At 37.0% G+C, this 24,009-nt stretch overlaps 1 protein-coding gene and 1 long non-coding RNA gene across 10 annotated transcripts in view; one reads left to right on the forward strand and one right to left on the reverse strand.

Annotated features, from left to right (window-relative positions):
- The window catches only part of LOC308556033, a 160,081-nt gene that overhangs the window by 102,084 nt on the left and 33,988 nt on the right, over positions 1–24,009 (forward strand). The window contains exons 2-3 of the long non-coding RNA XR_013998659.1: positions 8,245–9,891; positions 16,249–16,365. This is a non-coding gene — a long non-coding RNA (uncharacterized lncRNA). The remainder of the gene's footprint in view (positions 1–8,244; positions 9,892–16,248; positions 16,366–24,009) is intronic.
- Positions 6,923–24,009, reverse strand: part of CREM (cAMP responsive element modulator) — a gene marked incomplete at its 5' end in the record, with an annotated part of 90,769 nt that continues 73,682 nt past the window's right edge. For 3 of the 9 annotated variants that reach the window (XM_081134858.1, XM_081134859.1, XM_081134864.1), the window contains 3 exons: positions 6,923–10,738; positions 16,235–16,391; positions 20,993–21,028. In XM_081134858.1, the coding sequence (XP_080990984.1) occupies positions 10,594–10,738; positions 16,235–16,391; positions 20,993–21,028 (338 nt within the window). In that variant the 3' untranslated portion in view covers positions 6,923–10,593. Of the gene's footprint in view, positions 11,147–16,234; positions 16,392–20,992; positions 21,029–21,066; positions 21,167–24,009 lie in introns of all 9 variants that reach the window. The other 6 variants (XM_081134863.1, XM_081134866.1, XM_081134860.1 and 3 more) reach the window with 6 other exon arrangements.

Consider the following 24,009-nt stretch of genomic DNA (forward strand, 5'->3'; position numbering starts at 1 on the left):
AGAAAGAAACATTGATGTGAGAGAGGCATATCAATTGGTTGCCTCTCACACACGCCCTGACTGGGGCCAGGGACTGAGCCTTCAATCGAGGTACATGCCCTTGGCCAGAATCAAACCTGGGACTCTTCAGTCTGAGGGCCGATGCTCTAACCACTGAGCCAAACCAGCTAGGGCTCAGAATGATCACTTAATGAGTTTTACACTGTCTAATTATTGGGGTGTACACCTGAAACTAATATAATATTGTATGTCAACTGTAATTGAAAAATTAGAAATAATTTTTAAAAAGATAGGCCCTGGCCAGGTAGCTCAGTTGGTTAGAACATCTTCTCAATATGTCAAGGTTTGCAGGTTCAATTCCCAGTCAGGGCACATACAAGAATCAACTAATGAATGCATAAATAAGTGGAACAACAAATTGATGTCTTTCTCACTTTCTCTGTAAAAAATTAATATAATTTTTTTTAAAAAAGAACATTAAAAATGACAAATCAGGTTATGGGAAGGCAAACTTTTTAACACACATTCAAAACTTCAGCCATTTCTGGGCTGGTAATGCTTCCTCTTAGTGCAGAAGGACCAAGGGAATTTGTTAACTGGAAAATTTTCAGTTACATTTTGAGCATATTTAGAAATAACTATAAGTGAAATAACATTTGTTCACATAAAGTCTTAAGGTGTCAAAATCTCAACCAAGGTTACCCAAATCAATGTATCACCACTACCTTCATCATGAGGCCAGTTTCAGCCTAAGGCCTTATTGCTTTTGAATTCTGGTTAATATCAGAGGCAATCTAAATGGATTCTTGGATTAATGACTTAGTATGAAGAATCTAGAAACTGTGCTTACAAGGGATAAGAAAAAATAGGGTGTGATGAACTGTTACTTATATTAACTCTTCTAAGAACTTTGAGTATCAACTGTTTCTTCACAGTATCACCAAATTTCAAGGTCAAAGTAGAGGAAACAGATGTCCAGGCATGTTCAGTTGTTACATGCTAAAAGTGACACAGGGAGTAAATGGAAGAGCCAGGACTGGCACCCATGTCTCATGATTCTCAGTCATGAGTCGTTGATTAAAACATAATTCCATTATTCAGTTTACACTTTATATTATCTGTAACAATGGCTTTTATTTTGTTTCTGTAGTTTTTATCCAGGATGGATTTTTAAAAACAGATAAGTACTGCCTGCCTTGAAAGCTTTGAAATCAAAGTTATGACACAGTGATGTTGGGATGCTACATGCTTTGAAAGAAGCATTAAAGAAATTAACTATGGTGAAAATGCCTTGTGACTGAAAAACTACACAATGAATCCTGATGTGCTTTGGGACATGAAGTCTCTGCCAGTTGTGAAAGTGTCTCCCTCACTGTCCTGCAAAGCCTCCACAGCAACTCAGGCTTCTTTACTCTCCATCATCACACTGGGCATTCTGGCTGCCTCTCCAATAAGTATTTCTGGAGCAGGAGCAACCAGACAGTTAATGACATGTCATGTTTGTTGAATAAGAAGACTAATGGGTAAGGCATGCTATGTATAGCCTTGATAAAGTAGATTCATTTTCTACCCTTCAAGGTCTAAACCCCAACAAACTCCAACTGGATTATACCAATTAAGACATCTCAATAAAAGGAAAAATGGAACCATGCAAATAATACAGATTTATATGTGCCTGCCAGGAAAAAAATCACACTGCCTAAAAGCTCCAACCTTTGTAGCATCAAATGTATTTTAACACTGGCTGGTTAGATGAGGAAAAGGATAGTCAATTTTCTGGCTGACTAAAATAATATGTATATCTGTGTATTTATTTATTTGTTTGTTTGTTTTAATATATATTGATTTCAGAGAGAGGAAAGGAGAGGGAGAGAGAGAGAAACATTAATGATGAGAGAGCCATTGATCGGCTGCCTCCTGCACGCCCCCACTGGGGATCAAGCCTGCAACCTGGGCATGTGCCCTGACCGGGAATTGAACCAGGATCTCCTGGATCATAGGTCAGTGTTCAACCACTGAACCATGCCAGCCAGGCTCCAATTACATCTTCTTCATCTTTTAAGCTATGATAAAAAGACAAATGCTGACCTCAGCATCTAGGATACAGTATATATTTTTAAACTATGAAAATATCATTGCTCTCTCACAGTGAGTGAAACACCTATTTTCCCAGTATTGTCAATAACTTCTGGTGATGATCATACTCATCCGATCCTCGTAAGACCAACAGTCTGATCACACGTTAAGATAAGAACTAAATGCCGTCCATTTTAGTGCCCAAGATGGAGGGGTACCCACAGGTAATATGGTGAGCAAAAGTCCTCAACCTCATGTTCCATTATGTTCTAAGCACATAAGTATAAGCACTTAAAGTAAAATTGGCAATTTTACTGAGAAACTATTTGTTTGAAAGTCATTTATTTGCTAAAAACATATTTTATAAGGTTCCTATATAAAACAGCTCATTCTGTTGGCAAGTAACTGAGTACCTATATACTCTTGGGGACAAACAGTCATAAGGTTTCCAAATCTTGTCAAATTATTGTCCGCCCCCCAATAGTTTACCAGAGATTTCTCAGAGTTACTATGAACACAACTCACTAAAGTAGATCAGAGAAAATTGATTTACCCCTTACTCTCATGGCACTTTGGCTTAACTTGGAGAGTTCATGGCAGAACATACCACCCATCAATTTTGAATGTTCATAAATTAAGAATGTTTCAAGGAAAATAAGGAGTTACAGAAGTAGTACATTAGGGCTGTGCCTGTGGCTGTGGCTGTGACATTAAATGCTCTTATGTGCTCAATAAATGCAGGGTATGTGCAGCCATTTGAGTGTGCATGACTTAGGGGAACACTGGGTAAGGTGTGTTCTCCAACATTAGTGTGCTTCAGAAACATGCCTGGAACTGGTTACAAATATACTGAATTCCCAAACATACTGAATCAAAATTCAAGCTATAGAGAATGCCAACTAGAATAAGCATATGGGCACACTCATGTTCTCTATCTAAAAAGCTCATTTCCATTAACCTTCTTATTTGGGTTACTTCCTCAAAAGTGTACCAAGAGTTACTGTTTTAGAAGAATTTAAAAGTCCATTCCTAAGTCAAGCCTGACACTGGTCTGCTGTAAGTCAGTGCTTCTCAGAGCTCACCAAACACTAAAAGCAAGACCCATCATAAGTCTCGTTAAGAGCCATTTGTTCTAGAAACCACTGTCCTATATCTCAAACATCCTCATAAAGTAGTCGACCACAGTGGATCTGGCAGGGTTCCTGTATCCTCCCATTGTCTTTAAAACATTAGAGAGATCAGATAGTAGTTTTGTACAGTGAGTGACAGGGTTTTCCTTTCAGGGTTTCCATCTATTCAGACGACAAGGCAAATAAATGCATTCTCAGAAAGCTATGCTTTTACCAAAAGCTGGTTGAAATTCAGTTTATAGAAAAATAGAGCCATCATGGTAATATAATAGTTAAGAAGTCTGAGTATTTCTAATCTCTCTGTTGCCAATAACTATATTTAAGTAAATCAACCTGAAACTTGGTATCCTTGTCTATAAAATTAAAAGTGTAAATAATACCTTTATGATCTCTTTTAGCTTGAAGATGTTTCAGTGTGTTCAACTGTAGCTTTGATATTCCAATAGCCAGTCCTTTAACTGTAGTCATTTTCTCCTGGTCAGTATCAGGGATTTTAAAAACCACAGAGAAACTAGCACATGCTTTTGTTCATTAGAACAAGAAAGGTTAGGGTATTCCTAAATCTAACCACTCAGAACCTCAGACCTATCTATCTTTCAGCAGCCACTCCTGCTTGGGCCATTGCCAGCATGCTCGTTGCTAGCCATGTTCTGCCTGTAGGTCCCACAAGGACAGAAGCATTGCGTTCCCTGCCCGGTTTGTACTTTTGGTCCTAAGTTCTAACAGCTCTGTGATATTGGCCAAGTTACTTAACCTCTCTACGCCTGTTTCCTTACCTGCAAAATGGGGATAACACTTACTGGGTTGTTACATAAATTAAATGTGTAACATAATGTGTTACGTAAGTCCCATAGTGTGGTGCCTGGCACACGGTAAGCATTCGGAAATGGCAGGAATTTTTTTGGAAAATATCTTTACTGATTTCAGAGAGAGGAAGGGGGGGAGAGAGAGAGAGAAACATCAGTGATGAGAGTCATTGATCGGCTGCCTCCAGCATGCCCCCTACTGGGGATCAGCCGGAAAACCAGGCAGGTGCCCTGACTGGGAATGGAACTGCGATCTCCTGGATCATAGGTCCATCCATGTTCAACTGTTGAGCCACACTGGCCAGTAAGGAATTTATTTTATTTTATTTTATTACCACCCTGCATGGTTATAGCATCCATATAATTAACTGAACAAAATCCATGAAGGAACTGGTAGTCACAGTGCTACTACAGCCCCGTCCTCCCTTCTGGACTTATTTTTTCCACATTATATAAACCAGTCAGTTTATTATTTTATAGTAAGATATATAACTTTTTACCATGCAGACTGGAATACCTATGTCAGCATGAATAGTGCATTTTCTTTCTAGAGGCAGTTACACGGAAAACCAGGTTATTATCAGGTTACTTGGTGAATATGAAATCCAAGCAAAAGGAGGCTAATTTTAAGACCTGTACCTCATCTATGAAGCTGGGGCACACCTTCCCACCACAGGCACAGCCCAGCCTCCAGAGTGTCCCTTGACTCTTCCCTTCCCATCTTGCTCTGGCTGAGCACTGTCCACTGGACTTATTAATGTAGTCTCACTTGCTGACTTTGAGGGAATGGATGAATATGCTGACTCCCTATGTCTCTTTCCAGAAACTTTACATCACAAAGCCCTGAATTTGGGACAATAATTTAAGGAAACAGGAGGCATAATCAATTAACTAAAGATATCTCTTTCACAAAAAAGAAATTGGTAACAGTGGTTGCCCTGAGGACAACCGGGTGGTTTTGGAGTCAGGGATTGGAAATTGACTTTTCACTGTATACCATTTTATCTTTTGAATTTTGAACGTCAAAAATATTTTTTAGCATGATAATTTTTGAAAATTTATAAGATATAATTTGTATTTTTAAAAAGTTACACCTCAGGCTTGGCCGGGCGTGGCTCAGCAGCTGAGCATCAACCTAGGATCCAAGAGTTCATGGTTTCAATTCCTGGTCAGGGCGCATGCTGGGGTTGCAGGCTCGATCCCCAGTCGGGGGGGTGCCGATCAATGACAACTTTCTCCCTCTCCCTTCCTCTCTCTGAAATCAATAAAGATATATTTTTTAAAAATGTTACGCCTCGGCATAGAGAATATAGTTAATAATATTGTAATAAGGACGTATGGTGTCAGATGGATACTAGACTTATTGGGAGGGTCACTTTGTAAGGTATATAAATGTCTAATCACTATGTTGTACGCCGGAACCTAGTACAATATTGTATATCAAAAAAAGTTTTTTAAGTATAAGGTTTGGTTACGGGAAGGAATATGGGGCTTATAATTCATGATCTTCAGGTCTATGTTTAGGCTTTATGTTAATCGCCACTTCATTTACATGGGCGTATTACAACTCATTGAGTTTTGTTGAATCAACTTGTCACATAATGATATAATTTGGGTAATGATACTAATATATGAATACAGCCTTAGTTTGAAATGACAAAAATGTCAGTCACACAACTGAATGAATGTCTTTAATGCCATTAAACTACTTTTAAATGGTTAAAATGAAACTCTATGCCCATTGAACAACTTTTTTGTGGTATAGAATTTCAGTTTTGCAGGGTGAGAAATTTCGGGAGATCTGATTCACAGCAGCATGAATGCACTCACACCACTGAACTGTACACTTAAAAACTGGGTAAAGACGGCAAATTTCATGTGTATTTTTTTAACCACAATTTTTTAAAAACCTTATAAAAATGGTTAAAAAGGTAAATTTTATGTATATTTTCCCATTTGTAAGAAGTTCTTTGTGATCTATAGAGACTGAAAGTAGATTAGTGGTTTTCAAAGCCTGGGCCAGTGAAGGAGTGAGGGGCAGTAACTGCTAGTGGGTATCAGGTCTATTTGGGGGCAATGAAAATTTCTAAAATTGGATTGCGGTGCTCTGTCTCTCCCTCTCCTTTCCTCTCTCTGAAATCAATAAAGATATATTTTTTTTAAAAAAGAAATACCAACGATGAGTCATTGGAGATCGAGCCCTCAACCCAGCCATGTGCCCTGACTGGGAATCGAACCTCGATCTCCTGGATCCTAGGTCGACGCTCAACCACTGAGCCACGCCTGGCTGGGCTCAAAGTTGTTTTTTAAGAAACAAACAAGTTATGCCTTCCCTTTGAGCTCCCTTCTGTGCTGCCTCACCCATGCACCCAACAACTGGGTCTGGGAAGAAGCCATGGGAGGACAGAAAAGGTCAGAAATCTTTTTTGGTTCAGGATTATTCAGATTTTGACTGGTTTCTGCACAAGGGAACCAAAGGAATTCCTATTGTAGATTTGGCACAGGGCTTTATCTACAACTCTCACCTACTGTCCAGTGAAATAAAGGCCCGAATTAAAAGAACAGGGCAAATACAGTGTGTGTGGGTGTTAGTTCAAATAACCCATGCTGGTTCAGCCTACAAAGCTGTTTTTCAAAATATTTTTTTAAATAAAGATCTGGAAAACACTCTGCATCCTCTTGAAAATTGACTGGCTTAATAAAGGTTGCCCTGGCATGTGTGGCTCATTTGGTTGGAGGGTCAGCCTGTGCTCAGAAAGGTCATGGGTTTGATTCCTGGTGGGGGCACATACCCAGGTTGTGGGTTCAGTCCCAGGACTGATCGATGTTTCTCTCTCTCTCCCTCTACCTTCCTCTCTCAAAAATCAATAAAAATATATCCTTGGGTGAGGATTAAATAAACCAAAAAAATGAAAGAACAAAGGTTGCATTTTATTTGAGCAAGTACAATCTAGTATAACAAAGCCGTTAGTTTTCTCCTTTTATTCATCATTTTCCATCCCTGGTGGAATTATTTTTATGTGTGTAAAGAGAATAGCCCTGAAACAAAGATCTTAAATCTCATTATAAGTAAGTTATGACATGCAAAATGGATTTTGAAGAACAGTGTTAAAAAGGTACTTATGAGAAAATGAATTTATGTAGAAAAAAGCTACACATAAAGCATAAAGATTAAGATATACCACACTTAAGTAATTCAGAATCAGACCTCCATCTTTAGGACAACCTTAGAAAAGAAGAGACACATTTAAGTTTCTGATCATCTTGGTCTGCTGCAATGAAATGAATGCATGGCTAGCCATGTGGCAACAGCTCTGCTTATCTCAATATGTCCAAATTGCTTAATTAATTTTTATTGTAATCTAGAAAAACACTGTGTTGGTTCCACAAGTCCTCACTACATATTTTAAAGGTGTATTTTAGGCACACAGGAAGCAGCATGTACTAGACAGAAGAAGAGAATATGAAGAAAACTGAGAAGTACGGTTGCTAATGGAACATCCTCAGTTTCAGGCAAACATGGTGCTCAAACACATTTCAATACAGAGAAGCTCATTTCCTTTATTTCCCCATTTCGAATGTTTCAACATCATGAACTACCTAGTTAAATATGACAATATGGTGTAGTCCCATGATCCAGGATCAGTAATTTCTATATTCAAAAGTCCTGATTCTAAAACTTTTAGGATGAAAAAAAACCCACAAATGCAGCTCTGGATTCTATGCAACTATGTTGTACAAGATGTAGATATCCATGCAGCTTCCACTTTACTGCTTGCTCTGTTCAGCACATTTGCAGGCAGTATTCATTGGAGGCTAAGTGGAGAGTTATAAAATCATACTATTTTAGTAGCAAGAGCTTTGGTTGCAGGGATAAACTGAATGAGCAAGAATTCAGTTCCAGTGCACCTTTGAGAGCTCAGCTGAAGCCCTCGGTATAGCAAGCTGTGCCCACCTTCCTGAGCAGTGTAAGCACCCACCATCTCTGGACAGCAACTGTTGTCGGTTGCACACACACCTTTCTTCCAGAACCTGCTTTACTCGATATTGATGGCTTCACAGAGGCCTTGAGCTGTCCCAGCCCCAGAAACTCAATCTTCACTAGTAATCCAGTGCTTTCAATTCCATTCTCCTTGCCAGTGACTGGTGATGGTGAAAATCTAGCTAGTAAGAGAGACTCAGAGGGGATGTGCTGCTGAAGATCCTCTGAGTTGTCCTTGCTTTTCAAACAGGACAAAAGGAAGGGATGCTGCCGGTCTCCTCTCTGATGCCTGAACTGTGGCAGCAATGTTAGAATCGGGACACAGCCTGAACATGGAACAGGATGGGAAGGCTCTGGTCGTGATGCCATTCAGTCACTACATTGAGCGACCCTAGCATTTCCTACCTCTGGACTTATTTGGTCAGGTAATAAAATTTTATTTTTATTTACTTATTTGTATTTTTTTGGTTAATCCTCACCACAGTATATTTTTTCCCATTGATTTTTAGAGAGTGGAAGGGAAGGGGGAAGGGGGAGAGAGAGAGAGAGAGAGAGAGAGAGAGAAACATTGCTGTGTCACATCGATTGATTGCCTCTGGCATGCACCCAGGCCAGGACCAGGGACCGAACCTGCAACCCTTTGGTGCATGGGCTGAGGCTCTAACCACTGAGCAACACCGGCCAGGGCTAAAATTTTATTTTTTAAAGCATTGGGTAAAGGAGGGGACATCTATTTCTGGCCCCAAGAAATCAGGTGCAATCCTCCTCCTCTGAAACAACTATTTTATAGTGAAGCGCACACACTCTTTTTTACACCAAACTAATTCTTACATATTAACTTGACCTCCCCCCTCTCCTAAATGCAAGTACCTTGGAGTAGAAGGTGTGCTCTGGATGCTGTCTGGAGGATCCTCCTCCCCAGCACTATCAAGTCAAGGTCCGGTTCAAAACCTGCCTCCCATAGGAATATGAAATCCCTGCCTACACTTTCTGTGATTCTGACACAGAACACTTACTGCCTCTAACTTTCTACATCTTGTGTGCTGATTACTGAGTCTAACTGAACGAATGACTGACTGACTGACCAAGTACAAAGCACCATTTTCCTTCATCTGAAACTTGGGGGTTTCCTTTCCTCTTTACTTCCTTGTCTTCTTTCTTCATCTTCTCTGTAGAAGACAAAAATTCAGATAAAAGAAATTCAGAGCCCAGACTCTGAAGGAAGAATAAGTATTTCTTAAAAAGTCCAAACTGGTCTGCCATGCCTTCTGGGAGCTACAAATAAGTGACAGAATTACGACAGGGGGGGAATAGCAGTTAGATGCTATATAAATGGCCTCCTGTTGCGGTGCCTCCCTATATGCACGGACTAGTTCTGCTGAAACTAGGGGTAGGGTGGCAGCATCCTTAACAAGTCAGAAGTTATAGTAGAAAATATAGCAGAGTCTAGCACAGAGGAGACCTTCAACAAAGGTCTCATGAGTGAATGAAAGACGACATAGCATCATATGGTCAGGGCTTTGGGCTTATACCTTGAAGTTTTTTATTGTAAACATAGAATGAAATGTGGATACCAGCAATAATACTGGTGTCTCAATGGAATGAACTTCATCTAAATGTGCTGACATAAAAATACTAGATTTAATGTAGGCTTCAAGCTGTTTTGAAATGAAAAATAAAATCTTGAGTTGTTTTTACTTTAAAACTCCTATAGTTGTTACCTATAACTCAAAATAGAGGGCTCTCAGCAGATTTGCAGACCATGTGCAGAAGGGCCGACTCCATCACACAGCTGAACCTCTGATAGTTGCTCTGGGACCATCCTTCTGATGAGATGACAGAAAGAGCATTTGCAGAAATCAGACCTAGTGTGGAAATCAGCTCACACACCTTGAAGGTATGCAAATACAGTTCTAACTCTAACTTCTAACCCATTCCAGGTATTAACAATTTGTTGTAACTATTACACAATAGAGTAAAACTGTAGGAAATGTTCAGATAGTTAAATGACCACCGAACACTACAAGTGTAACCAACATGGTTCTATTAAAAACATTCTCCAACTATGGCATTCAAGGACAGCAACACAGTATTTTCTTTACAAAGAAACTAATATAAAAATCTGCAAATGCCATAAATTCATTTATAGGCTATTATTTTCATAAAGGCATATCATTAGATTCTTTCAATTCTTTCCTGAGGTATTTTTTGCGGTTTATTTTATTGTACTGCTGGATGCATTACCTTTGATCATCCTTTCCTAAAATAATTTTTAAAAGACCTGCAGAAAATTTTATTGCATAGGACACTATTCAGGACACAGAGATTGGGGACTGCAAATATGTGGCATTGTAACAAGTCTTACAAATATTGCATTTTAAGAATTTGTTAAATACAATTTTTTACAGTTTGTCTCTTTTAAAAAATTGAAGTTACAGCTAAGTTAACTACGTACAATGAAGCATTTTAGGAATGTTAGAAATTAGAGAATATGATGAATGATACAAAGGAAAAAGCCATAATTCTTGCCGGCTACATATTGTATTGCCTTCAAAAGCAACTGTACATGTTGTAATCAGTTCATAGTTAAATATTTCTACTAATCTGTTTTAGGAGAGCAAATGTCTTTCAAGGTTTCAAGTTCCTCTATAAGCTTCTTGTTCTGAACTTCCAGTACTGCAACTCGACTCTCCAGACATTTTACATATTCTTTCTTTCGACGTCGACATTCTTTAGCAGCTTCCCTGAAAAAAGTACAAGCAAAAGGGCAAACAAAACAATTTTTGCATGCTATTGAAAAACAGACTGAAGCAAGCTTGATATATGTGACATGGTCGTACTCCAAATCTTGGAACAACATTCCCAATTCAATTTCAAACACTAAGCCAAACGGGATTCTTAAGGGTCACAAATGTCCCTTCCATATGTCCACATGGCAATTAGTAGAATTGCTGTATCTCCTGCCTTGATTAGAGTTCATAGCAAACAAGGTCCAAGTCAAAGACAGTTACTCTGCTTTATGGCAATAAAGATCTTTAAGGGCCTTGAGTTCCTCAATGAGAGTCTTGTTTTGGTTTTCAAGCACAGCCACACGATTTTCAAGACATTTCACATATTCTTTCTTCTTCCTGCGACACTCCCGGGCAGCTTCCCTGGAACCAACACAAGGCAAATGACTCAGGAACAACCTCCCAGCACAATCCAGAGGGGCTCAGGGAACTTTGGCACCCCAAACTCAACAGCCAATCAGTCCTAGATAAGGTCTGTACAAAGCCACACAACAAATGTACCCAAGCAAATGCCTTTTTTAAAGGTGACTCTAAGACAACAGGAACGACTTGCGAGCACAGTCCATTTGACCAGCATTCGTTGCAAATGGTGTTTTCTTAGAGCATACGTTCCATAACAGTGACAAGAATGGTTTTCAGTAACCTAAAACAATAGAACCACATTCCCAAGTGGGATTTCTACAAAAACATTACAGATCCTTTCAATTATTTTAGTTATTTTTGTCCACCAAAAGCCACACATTCCATCATAATGAGTTAACTTTATTTGATCAAAAATGATTACAAAAAGTAATCCTCAGAAAACTTAAATATCAATATTGGAGATTTTAAATTCTTTAAACCTCAGTGAAACAGTAAATCAATTATGACTGCAAGAAACAATTTATTGTCTGGGAAACAACATGGATAAAAATAACAATAAATGAATCATAAATCATGCACATTTTCATAAACCAAAATGAAATGGACTCTGCTTCTGAAAATTAAAGAAGGAAAGAAGGGAGGGTACATACTAAATACTCAATAATTCAGACAATTTAAGTCCAGGAATGAGAGACCACGATTAAAACTATGGACAAGAAGCCAGTGAATGACAAAAATGCGCATCGGGGCTGTTCTCTTATCACATGCATTTACCATCCAACATACTGAACTTTAAGTACCACGCACATGCCCACAGGAAAGGACAGACGGGCAGCAAAGTAACAAACACGATAAACAGATGAGTTACAGTCATTTTCATGCATAACCCCATCAAAAGGAACAAACCAAACACACCCCAAAACAATGAACACAGCCAACATTTTCTCTCTCCTTTTGTTCAGGGTGGGAGGAGGTGGAACTACATCATTTAATTTCTTCATAGGATGTATCCTGCTAAGAGTTTTACTTTGGAGTTTTCAGTTCAGAATAACTGCCTTTGGGGTATCCTTCATATCAAAAAAATTCTACATTGAAAGACAACTCAAGTATATTTTAACAGAAGTTGCGTTGAATGTCTAAACACCAGTTACTGTAATGCCAATTACCACTGCACAATTCTGAACTAGGAGTGATGCATACAACAGATTTGGCCAATTCTGTTTTATTTTTAGGATAGGTGACTCTAACCAACAACTTGCTATCTGTGTTTTCTCTGTGGGAAGCAAGAGTCAGCAGAAAAGAGGAGATCTTGAAATCCCAATGAACCTGCAGAAAAAGATCACCCCTGTTTCCTAGCCAAGAACAATGTGCTCACCCTGTGAGCCCACAAAGTTCTCAGACTTCTCAACTGGTTGACAAAAAAGGAAAAATATACAAGTGAACTGAATCTGATAAATACAGATTAAATTAATCTAAATGATTAGTTTAATCATTTAGGGAAAAGTTAAGAATAAATTCAAGCACACATAAATTTGCCAGTTTGAGAAGACAATTCAACTCTTCCACAAAGGAACTAAAATACTTTTAATGAAACCAAGGTTTCCACGATTAAATCATTATATTAAATTCTAGATCTGGAAGAAAGATAGTCATTTTACAAAACAAGTCACCATTAAATGAAAATTTAAATCTCTAACAGCAGTGTTGTGGGCTGTTTAATTTTTAAATTTTTATTTACCAAGTTGTACTGTTCACTGTGAATACCCATACTGGGTATTTCATGTGTGTGCATGTGCATGCTACCAGAGTCAATGTTCCAAGCAAAAGCTTTAAATGATTGCACTAGTAGATGGCACATTCCTAAGTACTTCTCAGATAGGGAAAACACCTGTTTCTTCTATTAATAGTTAGCTCAGTTTTCAGGCCTTGGATTTGTCTGGAAATATCTTCAGCATGGAGAAAAAATACATGGTAAACAGGAAAAGCTGACAAGGCTGTAAAGAAATAAAAACTGTTGCTGGATTGGTAGAAATATAATTAAATATCCATCATAAATGCTAGCCAAAGAATAAAAAGAGAAAAATGTATAAAAGGCCTTTCACATTAATGAGTAAAACCTACATTCTTTCCATGAAGTTAAATCTGAAACTTACACTGAGGTCTTTTTGGAGTGACTAGTGTTGGTGCAGTGGACAGGCTCTGGAATAAGCCTGATTGCATATCTAGGTTCTGTTCAGTTTCCACCATGTGACATTAACCAATTTACTACATAAACTCTCTGAACCTTAGCTCCTTATCTGTAAGGTAAGGATAATAACCAGACCTACTCTCATTGAAAGTTATGTGACAGTTACAGAAGCAGTAGTTATAAAGCACTTAAAACTTGCATATGATACTTACTCAATAGATACTGAGCAACCTAATAGCCATTTATTATCTGCTTATCTTTTGTCTTGTTCTGAAATTGAGATTTGGAAAGCTAAAATAGATCCTTCTCAGAATCCCTTGCAGATAGGGATTCTATTAGCTATCTCTAGTCAATGAAATGTGGGTGCAAGTTGCTGGCAGATCTTCCAGGAAGTTTTTAGAAGGGTCAGCCTCAACCAGCCCCCATTTTTAGGTCCAGTTCTCCCTTCTTCCTGACTGATGTAATGTCTGGAGGTGTGGCAGCCATGTTGTGATCACAGGAACAAATGTCACACACTGAACATGACAGAGCAGGGAGGAGGAGCCTGGATCCTTGAAGACACTGTGGAACCTTTGTTCTGGCTACACGTACCTCTGGACCAGCAGTAAAAGATCAAAATACCACCTACAAGATGATGTCTCCATTCCCTTTGGTTATTTAAGCCAAAACACAAATGCTATCCAATAATAATTAACTATTTTTTAAAACCCCCAATTTTATTATGTTTTTCCTTAGGGAGAGCTGATATGTAAATGTAGGTAGCTGTGGGGCACCTTTTATAGGAACCCACTGCCTAATATTCTATTTTATTTTGGTAGTTCTGACAAAAAATTTTAATCTAAAAATAAAGGTATAAAATGACAAAAGGGAGATAAGAAGGCTACCCTCTTAGTTCTTCCTTTTTATTTTCTTTGGGAAAATAAGACATGGATGAACAATTTTGCAGTCATCACACTTTACATTCTAAACTGAACCTCACAATGTACATTCTATGACCAGAGGGGCAATGATATTCATAGCTCTTGAGATCTCTGAAAGTGCAGTTTTAAAGTATCCATGTTCCTCTATCTGATCAAAGTTAGGGATCTTTAATAACAAGATCTCCACAAAACAATTATGATATTATGTGAGCCCTGCCCTTTCAGGCCCTTCAGAATTTCTGCACAAAATACTGACAATGCAAAATGTGAATCCAGCATGACTTATAAACCTGGAACAACTACTGATATAGACGTATGCATCTAATGATCCTATTTCTGGTAATCTATTGAGTTCCATAGGGTAAAAACTCCATCTCATGATTTGTGACAACTCATAAGCTTGGGAGCTATAGCAAATGTAAGAAGTCCTATAATACATCAAACTGTGACATTTAAAAGGCTATATTAGTAAACTGAATATAGCTGCTTCTGCTTCACACTCAGTTACAAAGGACAGTGATGAACTCAGCAGTTGTTTCTGGATTTGAGAGGCTCTGAAGCGACAATTTCTACATTAAGTAGGTTGCTATTACCTAGTAAATTAACTACTACCACATGGTCCCGATCATAGGCAAGCACATGATTCCATCTGAAATGTTTTGTTTTCTTACAATGAGGACATTATTTAAAACCTAGAAATAAGGTGACAAGACTACTGGGAAAACAGACTATTCTTATTCTGTTCATTTTGAAAATGAGATTAATTTGCACCATTCTCCACAATAAAAAGTAAATGAAGAAATGATATGCAAACTAGATTTTAAAAAGAATTTTGGAAAACAGCATTTGTATGATATACAGCCTTTCTTAAAAAATAAAGTTACAGCCCTGGCCAGTATTGCTCAGTGGTTAGAGCATCAGTCAGCCTGTGCACTGAAGGGTCGCGGGTTCTGTTCCTGGTCAGGGGCATGTACCTGGGTTGCAGGTTTGATCCCGGGCCCCAACCAGGGCATGTGCAGGAGGCAACCAATGGAAGTGTCTCTCTTTTACATCTATGTTTCTCTCTCTTTCTCTCTCTCACTCCCCTCCCTCCCTTTCTCTCTCTCTAAAAATCATTGGGAGAGCCCGGCCAGGTGTGGCTCAGCGGTTGAGCATCGACTTAGGATCCAGGAGATCAGGGTTCGATTCCCGGTCAGGGCACATGCCCGGGTTGCGGGCTGCAGCTGATCAATGACTTTCTCATCATTGATGTTTCTATCTCTCTCTCTCCTTTCCTCTCTCTGAAATCAATAAAGATATATTTTTTTAAAAAATCATTGGGAGAAATATCCTCAGGTGAGTATTAACAACAACAACAAATAATAAAGTTACAGAGATAGGGTGCAAGAATAAGGGAGAAAAGGAGAGAGAGCAGGCTGGAAATGTATATACTATCATATTAGTAGGCATCTCTAAGTGGTGGAGCTATGAGTAATTCTTTCTGTTGTTTTGCATTTTTACTTGACTAGAATTTATCAGAATAAAGATTTATTTCAGTATAATCAAGAAAAAACAAAGTTACAAAATAGATAAAATGAAATGTAAAAAACTTCAGAAAATTCTTAACTCAACAAATTTATTTTGTTCAAAAAGAAGCTAGAAAATTATGCTTATTGCCTGACTCAGAAAGTAAATACCAAGTACAAAATAAAATTTTATTTGTAATAAAGTCCTCTCACATCACTAAAAATAAATTAGTGCATCCTTCAGACATTACCTTTCTAGCACATAAGGATGAACCTCCTGCTAATGAAATAGTTTCATGTTTAGGAACACTGACTACCAGACAATCTATCATTACATGCTGAGCACAAATCCACATAAAATGCCACTTAACATTGGACTTGGGAGAAACACTTAGGAAAAGTAATTTTTTAAAAAGCCCCACAGTAACAAATTATGTCATATAAGTGGTTGCTGATTTCTAGTGAACCATCTTACCTGTTTTTCATTAGCCTCAGCTCTCGTTTGCGTGTGGCTTCTTCTGCAAGTTGCTGGGGGCTGTGCAAACTTCCTGGTGAGGCAGCCACAACTACTCCCTGTGGCAAAGCAGTAGTAGGAGCTCGGATCTGGTAAGTTGGCATGTCACCAGTGGCAGCTGCAATAAAATATTACATGCTTATATAAACAATTTAGGACTTGGTATGTTATATAAAATTGACCTGGAAATAACATACTTCTTTTTACATGTCCTAAGAGGTGATCTTGCTGATGTTTAAGATGATTATTCTGAGCATTACAGAAATCGTAGGTATCAAAGATTTTCAGCACTTGGAACAATGATATTTAGTATTTAAGGTAGAAAAATGCCCTAAAGCATTTTAGATAGTTTTTTATCAAAGGCTAAAAGTAGAGAGGCTTTTCAACTGAGAGTTCATTGGCCCTAAAATCAGTTGTGTGCTGATAAGTGTTTAAACAACCAGCTCTCTGGGAAAAAGCCCTGATCTATATGTAGCATGTCGATTTTCATGATGTAAACACTTGCACTATGTGAGTTTCAAGGCGAGTTTCAAGCTACCAGTGCGACTTCACTGAATGTAGAGCTGGGATTACACACACAGTAAGTAGCACATCACACAGATAAAATAGATGTAAATAACTGCAAGAGTACAGATAAAAATTATAAATGATAAATTCTGAGTATTTATTAATGTTTTTAAGTAACTTGTTAAATATATATTTAAATTTTTAATAGCTATTTTAACAACCAGCTCACAAAAATCCTGAAAATTTAACAATCAGCTCTAGCAAATCAGTGGGAGCTGGCTCTAGCACGCCAGTGTGAAAATTTCAATTAAGCAGAACATTTCCATCCAGTTAGATTTTCCTGTACCCTATACCCTCACCTAATGTCTTTAAGTGCAAATCCTATTACCAGAAGATGACTGAAGGAAATTACTAGCTTGCTGTATTTTCATTTATAAGCAAAAAATAAAAATAAAAACAGCAAAGCTCTACTTAAAACTGGTTTCTCTGGGGAATGGCAATTTTTGTCTATCTTAGGTTTATTGGGATAATAATGTAGTCATTTAAAAAATATTTTTTCTAATTATAGTATGATCATAGTTAAATGACAGATTTAGTATTTAATATTCAAATAGAATATTAAAGTCCTCAAAGTGTCTTAATTTATATTCAAAATGTGTGTATCTACTGCAATAAACAGCTTCCTAAGATAGATGGATTGAAATGATGAAACATTCCTACCAGCCACTGTTTCAACTTTGAGAACATGCAATCCAGAGTTCATGTGACATTCTGATGAGATATGACAAAATATATGCTCTCTCAGAACTCAATGCAAGAAAATAGGTTTAAAAAGTTATTAAATCCTCTAAAAATTGGTCTGAACCAAATGCTAATCAAAATATGAAACACATCGCTTCCATAGTCCATCAAAATGTATTATACCCATTGAGTAAGAACTGAAATTTTACTCAAAAGGGTGACAACTGCTTTTTCAAGTAAATAGATTATCACTGAAAACAGCCAAGTAGATTAAAAGGTTAGTTAAAATTGATCTATGTGTTTCTTTTTGGGGTAAATGCCAGGTTTTTATTCCCCTGGGCTTAAGAATTAGGTGAAAGAATAAAACAATAAAAATATGGCTTTGGGCAAAGATCAGAGGTCTTCATAAGGTTAATAAAAATACCACTTATAAGGTTTTACTGCTTCTTCCTTCTATATATAATTTAAGAAATAATAAGTAGTAACTGATAAATATAATAATGATCACCAACTTGAGGAAAATCTTAAATGTGTTTTTGTGACAATTTAAAATTCTATATACACAGATGTCTCATTATACTTAGAAAATTTTATAACTGAAATATTTGGGGAGAATTTTCAAGTCAGTTATAAACTGTTAACTTACTAAAAATTTTAAAAATATATTTAGATCATATTGTAGCGAAGAAGATCGAAGCATAAAATAACATTTCTCTTCTCTGTTCTCTTTACCCACATCAGGGAAGAAGGTTATGGTATAATAAAGGCTGAAACAATGGAACAGCTGGAGCCTACAAAGGCTTTCTAAAATTGGAACAATAGCAGTGACGAAGGAGAAGTTTACATGTCATCATGTTGACATTTGCGGGCAGCATGAATACAGACCTTGGTCTAGGGTTGTTCTTGTCAAAGTGCTCATAAATAAGTGCAACAAAGTTATTACAAAGGTACAGAAGAGTTCATTATTCTCTCTAGTTTTGTATACATCTGCTTTTTTCTGTACTTAAAGTTAGAGCAGAATGTTTATACAATATACAAAAGTTAGTTTAAGAGTATCCATTTAAAAGAAAACGAAAAAGGGAAGGCAGGAATACTTCACAGATGAAAAAGAAAGTTCATTCATTGGTCTAAGAATCAGAAATGGTTCTAAATTTTTGCCAGTTTCCAAAAGCTGAAGCCACTTTCAAAAGACCAAATTTGGCACCGTGAAGGATAAGGGTGATTCAAAAGCAGCATTCTTAAAACATTTTGAGCAACAGTTTAGAAAAAAATACCCTAAAATGGTAAGTTGGAAAGTGTTACTGGAAAAGAGACCTGGCCCTAAACAGGTCTGCCTAGGACCAGCAGGCAGTACGTGGATTCTTGACTTCATGCAGGAAAGATTTCACAACACAAGTCCAGCTGATTGAGAGGATGTTTATTAAAGCTGGGGACAGTGAAACAAGGAGGAGCCTGGGATAGAAGAAGCCACAGGAGAGAGCTAGGCAGGGCTGCTTTAGCTCACTGGAAAGTCAGAAAAAAAGGGGGCCTTGGGGACAGGTTCAGGGGATTAGCCTAGCCGAGCTGCCACTGCCCATTGCTCCCCTACTTGCAAGTCTCTTGGGGACCCTTTGAGTTTAGGAGATGCACACCTGTGGGGGGAGGCGTGGGGGAAGGGAAAGGCACATGTGTGTGTGCTGGGTCCTTTGTCTTGAAGGTTTTCATCTCTCTTGCGTGTGGGAATCTTACAGGAGGTCTCAGGGGAGGGTTTCAGCAGCATATTCATCAGTTTTCCAGGTGTGCTCTTTCAGGGTCTTCGTGTCTACTGATTGGTCAGCGCCAGGGCAGGGGTCATTAGCCATTGCTGCTGGTCCTGGTGTTGCCCATCTGGTCTTACTGCTTTTCTGGGCTTAGAGCTGGAATACAACTGAGGCCTAGATGTTATCTCTAGGGAGGTGACCTTCTGTATCTGCTGTAAATTGCTCCACCAGTTTGTTCAGCTCTCTGTCTCAGCTTCCCCCTTTTACTTGCCAAGGAATTTTCCTAGCTTCTTACTACCCTGCTTCAACAGGATGATATATTTAAAAATATTCTCAAACGTTAGCTAACAAACTGGTTTTATCATGTTTTTTCAGAAATACTATATATTCATTTCATCGCCAACAAAAATCAGATTGTAGCGCATTGGTTCAAGCCAGAAATATGAACTAGTATAAATTAGCAGTAATTAGTATAAATGCTGCCCAGCCAGGCGTGGCTCAGCGGTTGAACGTCTACCTAGGATCCAGGTGATTGGGGTTCGATTCCTGGTCAGGGCACATGCCCAGGTTGTGGGCTCACATCCGATCAATGATTCTCTCATCATTGATGTTTCTAACCCTCCCTCTCCCACTCCCTTCCTCTCTCTGAAATCAATAAAGACATATTTTTAAAAAATAAATAAATAAATAAATAAATAAATAAATAAATAAATAAATTGCTGATCATGGTACACTTCTAATAGTCACTGAATAAATATCAATGGAAAATTCCATATATTCAAATATGGTCTTATTAGTGAATACATTAAAAAGATATGGGCAAAGAGAAGCTCTTGTTTTAAGGAAATCCAAATGTCAAAAAGTTTTGTTATTGAAACAAGTTATAAAAAAGTTTTATACAAAAGTTAGCTTCTATTTCCAATATTATGAATTCAGTGGTAATCTAAAGCAGATAAGATACCTAGTATCACAGTTCAAAGAACCATCCTACATCCTTTGATGGCATGTTTGTATCCCTGTACTCTAATAAAGGCAATTCCTGTTCCACCTAACTACTAAAAGGGCCCAAATTATTTTTACTCTAGAATTTCATTGTATAAATTATTTCTGAAAATAAATGGTCATCAGTGGGGAGTTTAAATTCATAATTAAAGAAAGATAATAATAAAAAAGATACACTCATTTAATTTTATTCTAAGGCAGCAAAACTTTAGACAAGTCAAGGTACCTTTTTTACCTTGGCATCCCTAGGATCCAGCACAGTACCTGACATATAATGGGTGATTGGTGAGTTTACTTGAGCACTATGAAGTAAATGTTGAACTTCCCAGGGTTTTGCACAAGCCCACTGTCATTTGGAATGTTTCAAATAAGCAGTCTTATTATAATTATAGGTAAGTCTTTAACACTAAGACATGGAAAGTCTTAAAAGATTTATTCAAACTGGCCTTTCTTGATAAAAGGCACTATTTCCTAAGTCTTCCCTTAGATACTAGTCATCTAACCTGGCATTTTAGAAGCAGAGGAGTTCTACTTATAGTGTTTCCAACCATCTAACTCCTGGCATGAAAAAAATGTGTTAGGTTTGGTATCAAATATTTCATGGGAAAAGAAAATTCCTAGAACTCTCAATTCTGGTCATTAACTTCATACCTCTCTGTGCTTTAAACACAGTACAGCAGAAAAAGCATGGGATTTGGAGTCTGGGTTCTAGTGCAGCTCTGCCACTTACCAGCCATGTGACTTGGGGCAAGTTCAGTTTCCTCATCTGTAAAATGGGGATACATTATCTCATTTAATACTCACAATAAACCCTGTAATGTATGTCAAAGTGTCTAGCACAGTGCCTGGCACATGGTAGGCATTCAGCAAATGTTAGTTCCCTTCCTCTTCCCTTCCTTAAGTTCTGAAAGACAATGTTCCAAATTATGCTTATACTGCATATTAATGAAAAGGCAAATAACATCCATAAATATATTTTCCCCTCGAGTTTCCCTTCTAACAAACTCAGGTAATAGAATGATTGGCATGTATGGCTCTTATTCCTTATTTTGTTTAAAAACATGCCTATTAAAAACTTTTCAAATTTATACTATATTTTATTATAACCGTTTAGAGAATAAACTATTAAAAGATAATATTACAAAATATCCCTTTAAATGTATATAATCATTTAAAATAGAACTGTGAAAGTGAAGAATCACAAAAAAAATCAAATGATATCTCATCAGACTGGTAATAAAAAAACTGAAAAACCCCACAAGTCAAGGAGATGTTTGTTTCTTCCTAACAACGAAAGAAATAAGAAACCCAGCCAAATGCCCATCCTGATAAGTTCCAAAGTGAAACAGTTTATCAACACCCCCAAACAGTGATTTTACTTATTTACTTATTTATTTATTGAGATCTCCATAGTACTGAGCACATTAACTGAACAAAACAATTTTTATACATGGAGCTCCTACCTTCGTATGTCATTTCACTATGTGTCACTAATTCCAAATACACCTAAGTAATAAGCAACAGAGGTAACTTAGAAGTCATACTCAGAGGCAGGGCGCTCCAGAAAACTACTGACATCTTCACTTTTCTGTTTTGGTTCTCTCCCTCCCTACTACCACACTAGTTCTCCTAATGCCCAAATCAGGCTTGTCTTTGCCTGGTGTCTTACACTGTCAAAAAGTTTCCCTCCTCCATTGCTCCATGTTTTCCAGAATTAAATCCCACATAGACATGACTGTTTATGCGCTGGACATTTCAAATTTGTTACAACACAGACCACATAAAATTAAGTAGTGAAATAACTTTTACTTTAAGTTACACATGAGTTGTGCATTAAGTGAAAATCTTACAAGTAAAAAACGTTATTTAAAAATGAGAAATTATAAGTATTGAAATTTAAAGTTCTATATAATAACAAGCATACTGTCCTAGGAGAATAATAAATACTCCAGAAAAAAATCCATTTTGACTACTTAAAATGATGCTAACTTCATTTTGTATGTTTTATAAGCAGTGTGTAGTATGTTACTATAACTCATCTAACATTAGCATTAGTTTATCAATGTCAGGTGAATTTTGAGGAGCAACATTACATGGTGTGAACAGAACCAGGTAAAGAGTCTGAAGAGCCAAACTGGTTCACCACTTGCTAGATGTATAAGCTTGGAAGAGTCATTTACCCACTCTAATCTGTGATGTTATATGCAAAATGAACGTAATAATATCTGTACATCAGGGCGAATGCATGGAAAGTGCTTTTCCTTGCAGGTATTTAAATATGGTTTCCTCAGTGAAGTCTACTCTGATCCTTCAACCTATATTACCTGTGGGTCTCTCATGATCTGACAGTTTCTCTGATAGTTCTTACCACATTTATATTTCTTTTTATTTGCAACATTTTTATTTTAAAGTTTACATAAATGCAAAGTATTATTTTATTAGGTAGTATGTTTATATAGGCAAAGAAAACTGGGAAAAGTGAAACAACTATCCCACATTACCTTTCATTAAACATTTTTCAAACAGTGGGAAAACAACATAATGGCAATTTCATAAAGATTTGGAATTTTATTGAAACTTAAGGTAGATAAGTGACTCCTATATTTTTACTTCCAATATGATTATAACTTGCTTTGCTACCAACTTCAAGAAGCTATTAGACCTGATTAAAATCATTCTTTTATGTGAAAATATCCAAACAAAAACCTTTTCCTTTCACAAAGGTGAAATGTATCCTTATTCTCATGCATCAAATATTAACTAAGATACTATTTTTCGAATCTGAATAAGTTGGAATATTTGTTTTTTAATAATTCAGATGTCCAGGCTGAATACAACTTATTAGAGTTTTTTAGACCCAGAGACTAAAAGATAGAGTTAGATTCTTAACAATCAGCTTATAAATAAGGCCCAAACTATTTCTAATAAAAACGTAAATTATATCCAACAGAATAATATAATTCTGTAAACTATAAATATTCCCTTTTCACATTCAATTCCATGATCCTATAAGTAAATGCTCCTAAAAACTTTTCCAGGCCAGTCATTATAGTTAGGAGCCTGATTTTGGTCTAGCTCAGTTTTTCAAAATGTAAGATGTAGACCATTGGTGAGTCATAAAATCAATTTCATGGGTCAAGTATATCATTTTTAAAAAAGAAGTAGGAAAGTATGAATACATTACATATACTAAGGATAAGCATTACTTTTGAAGTGGATTTTATATAAATGTAGGGTACACACACAAGTCTATATGGCATCATGATGTAAATGTGGGTCATGGTAAAAAAGTTTGCAAGCCAATAATCTATATCAATCCACCTCAAAAAAAAAAAAAAAAAGTAACAAAAAAAGAAAGAGGAAATATCCATTCCATTTTCAAATAGCATTTCAAACAGAATTGATTCTGTCAGAATTGACCAGATTTCCAAAGGCACAATGAGGTCTAGTGAAAAAGTCTGACATTTTAAAGTTTCAGCATTTAGAAAATTTTGAATTGGAAAGGGTAAGTCATGAATAAGCATTATGGGTAATGTTCATTTATTTACAAGCAATGGTTAAAAATGTATGCAAATTTTTACCTCAAATGTTCATCTGTAAATATATTCTGAGTCTTTTCAAATCATTTTATTTTTTGTTATGATTCTCTGTCATGCTTAGAGAAGTCAAATGGAAATTGAATTGAAATTAAAGGCTTAGTTAAGAAAAATATAAACAAACTAATCATTTTTAGAAAATAAATATATG

The sequence above is a fragment of the Miniopterus schreibersii genome, assembly GCF_964146895.1.
Source record: "Miniopterus schreibersii genome assembly, chromosome: 1".
Classification (NCBI taxonomy): Eukaryota; Metazoa; Chordata; class Mammalia; order Chiroptera; family Miniopteridae; genus Miniopterus; species Miniopterus schreibersii.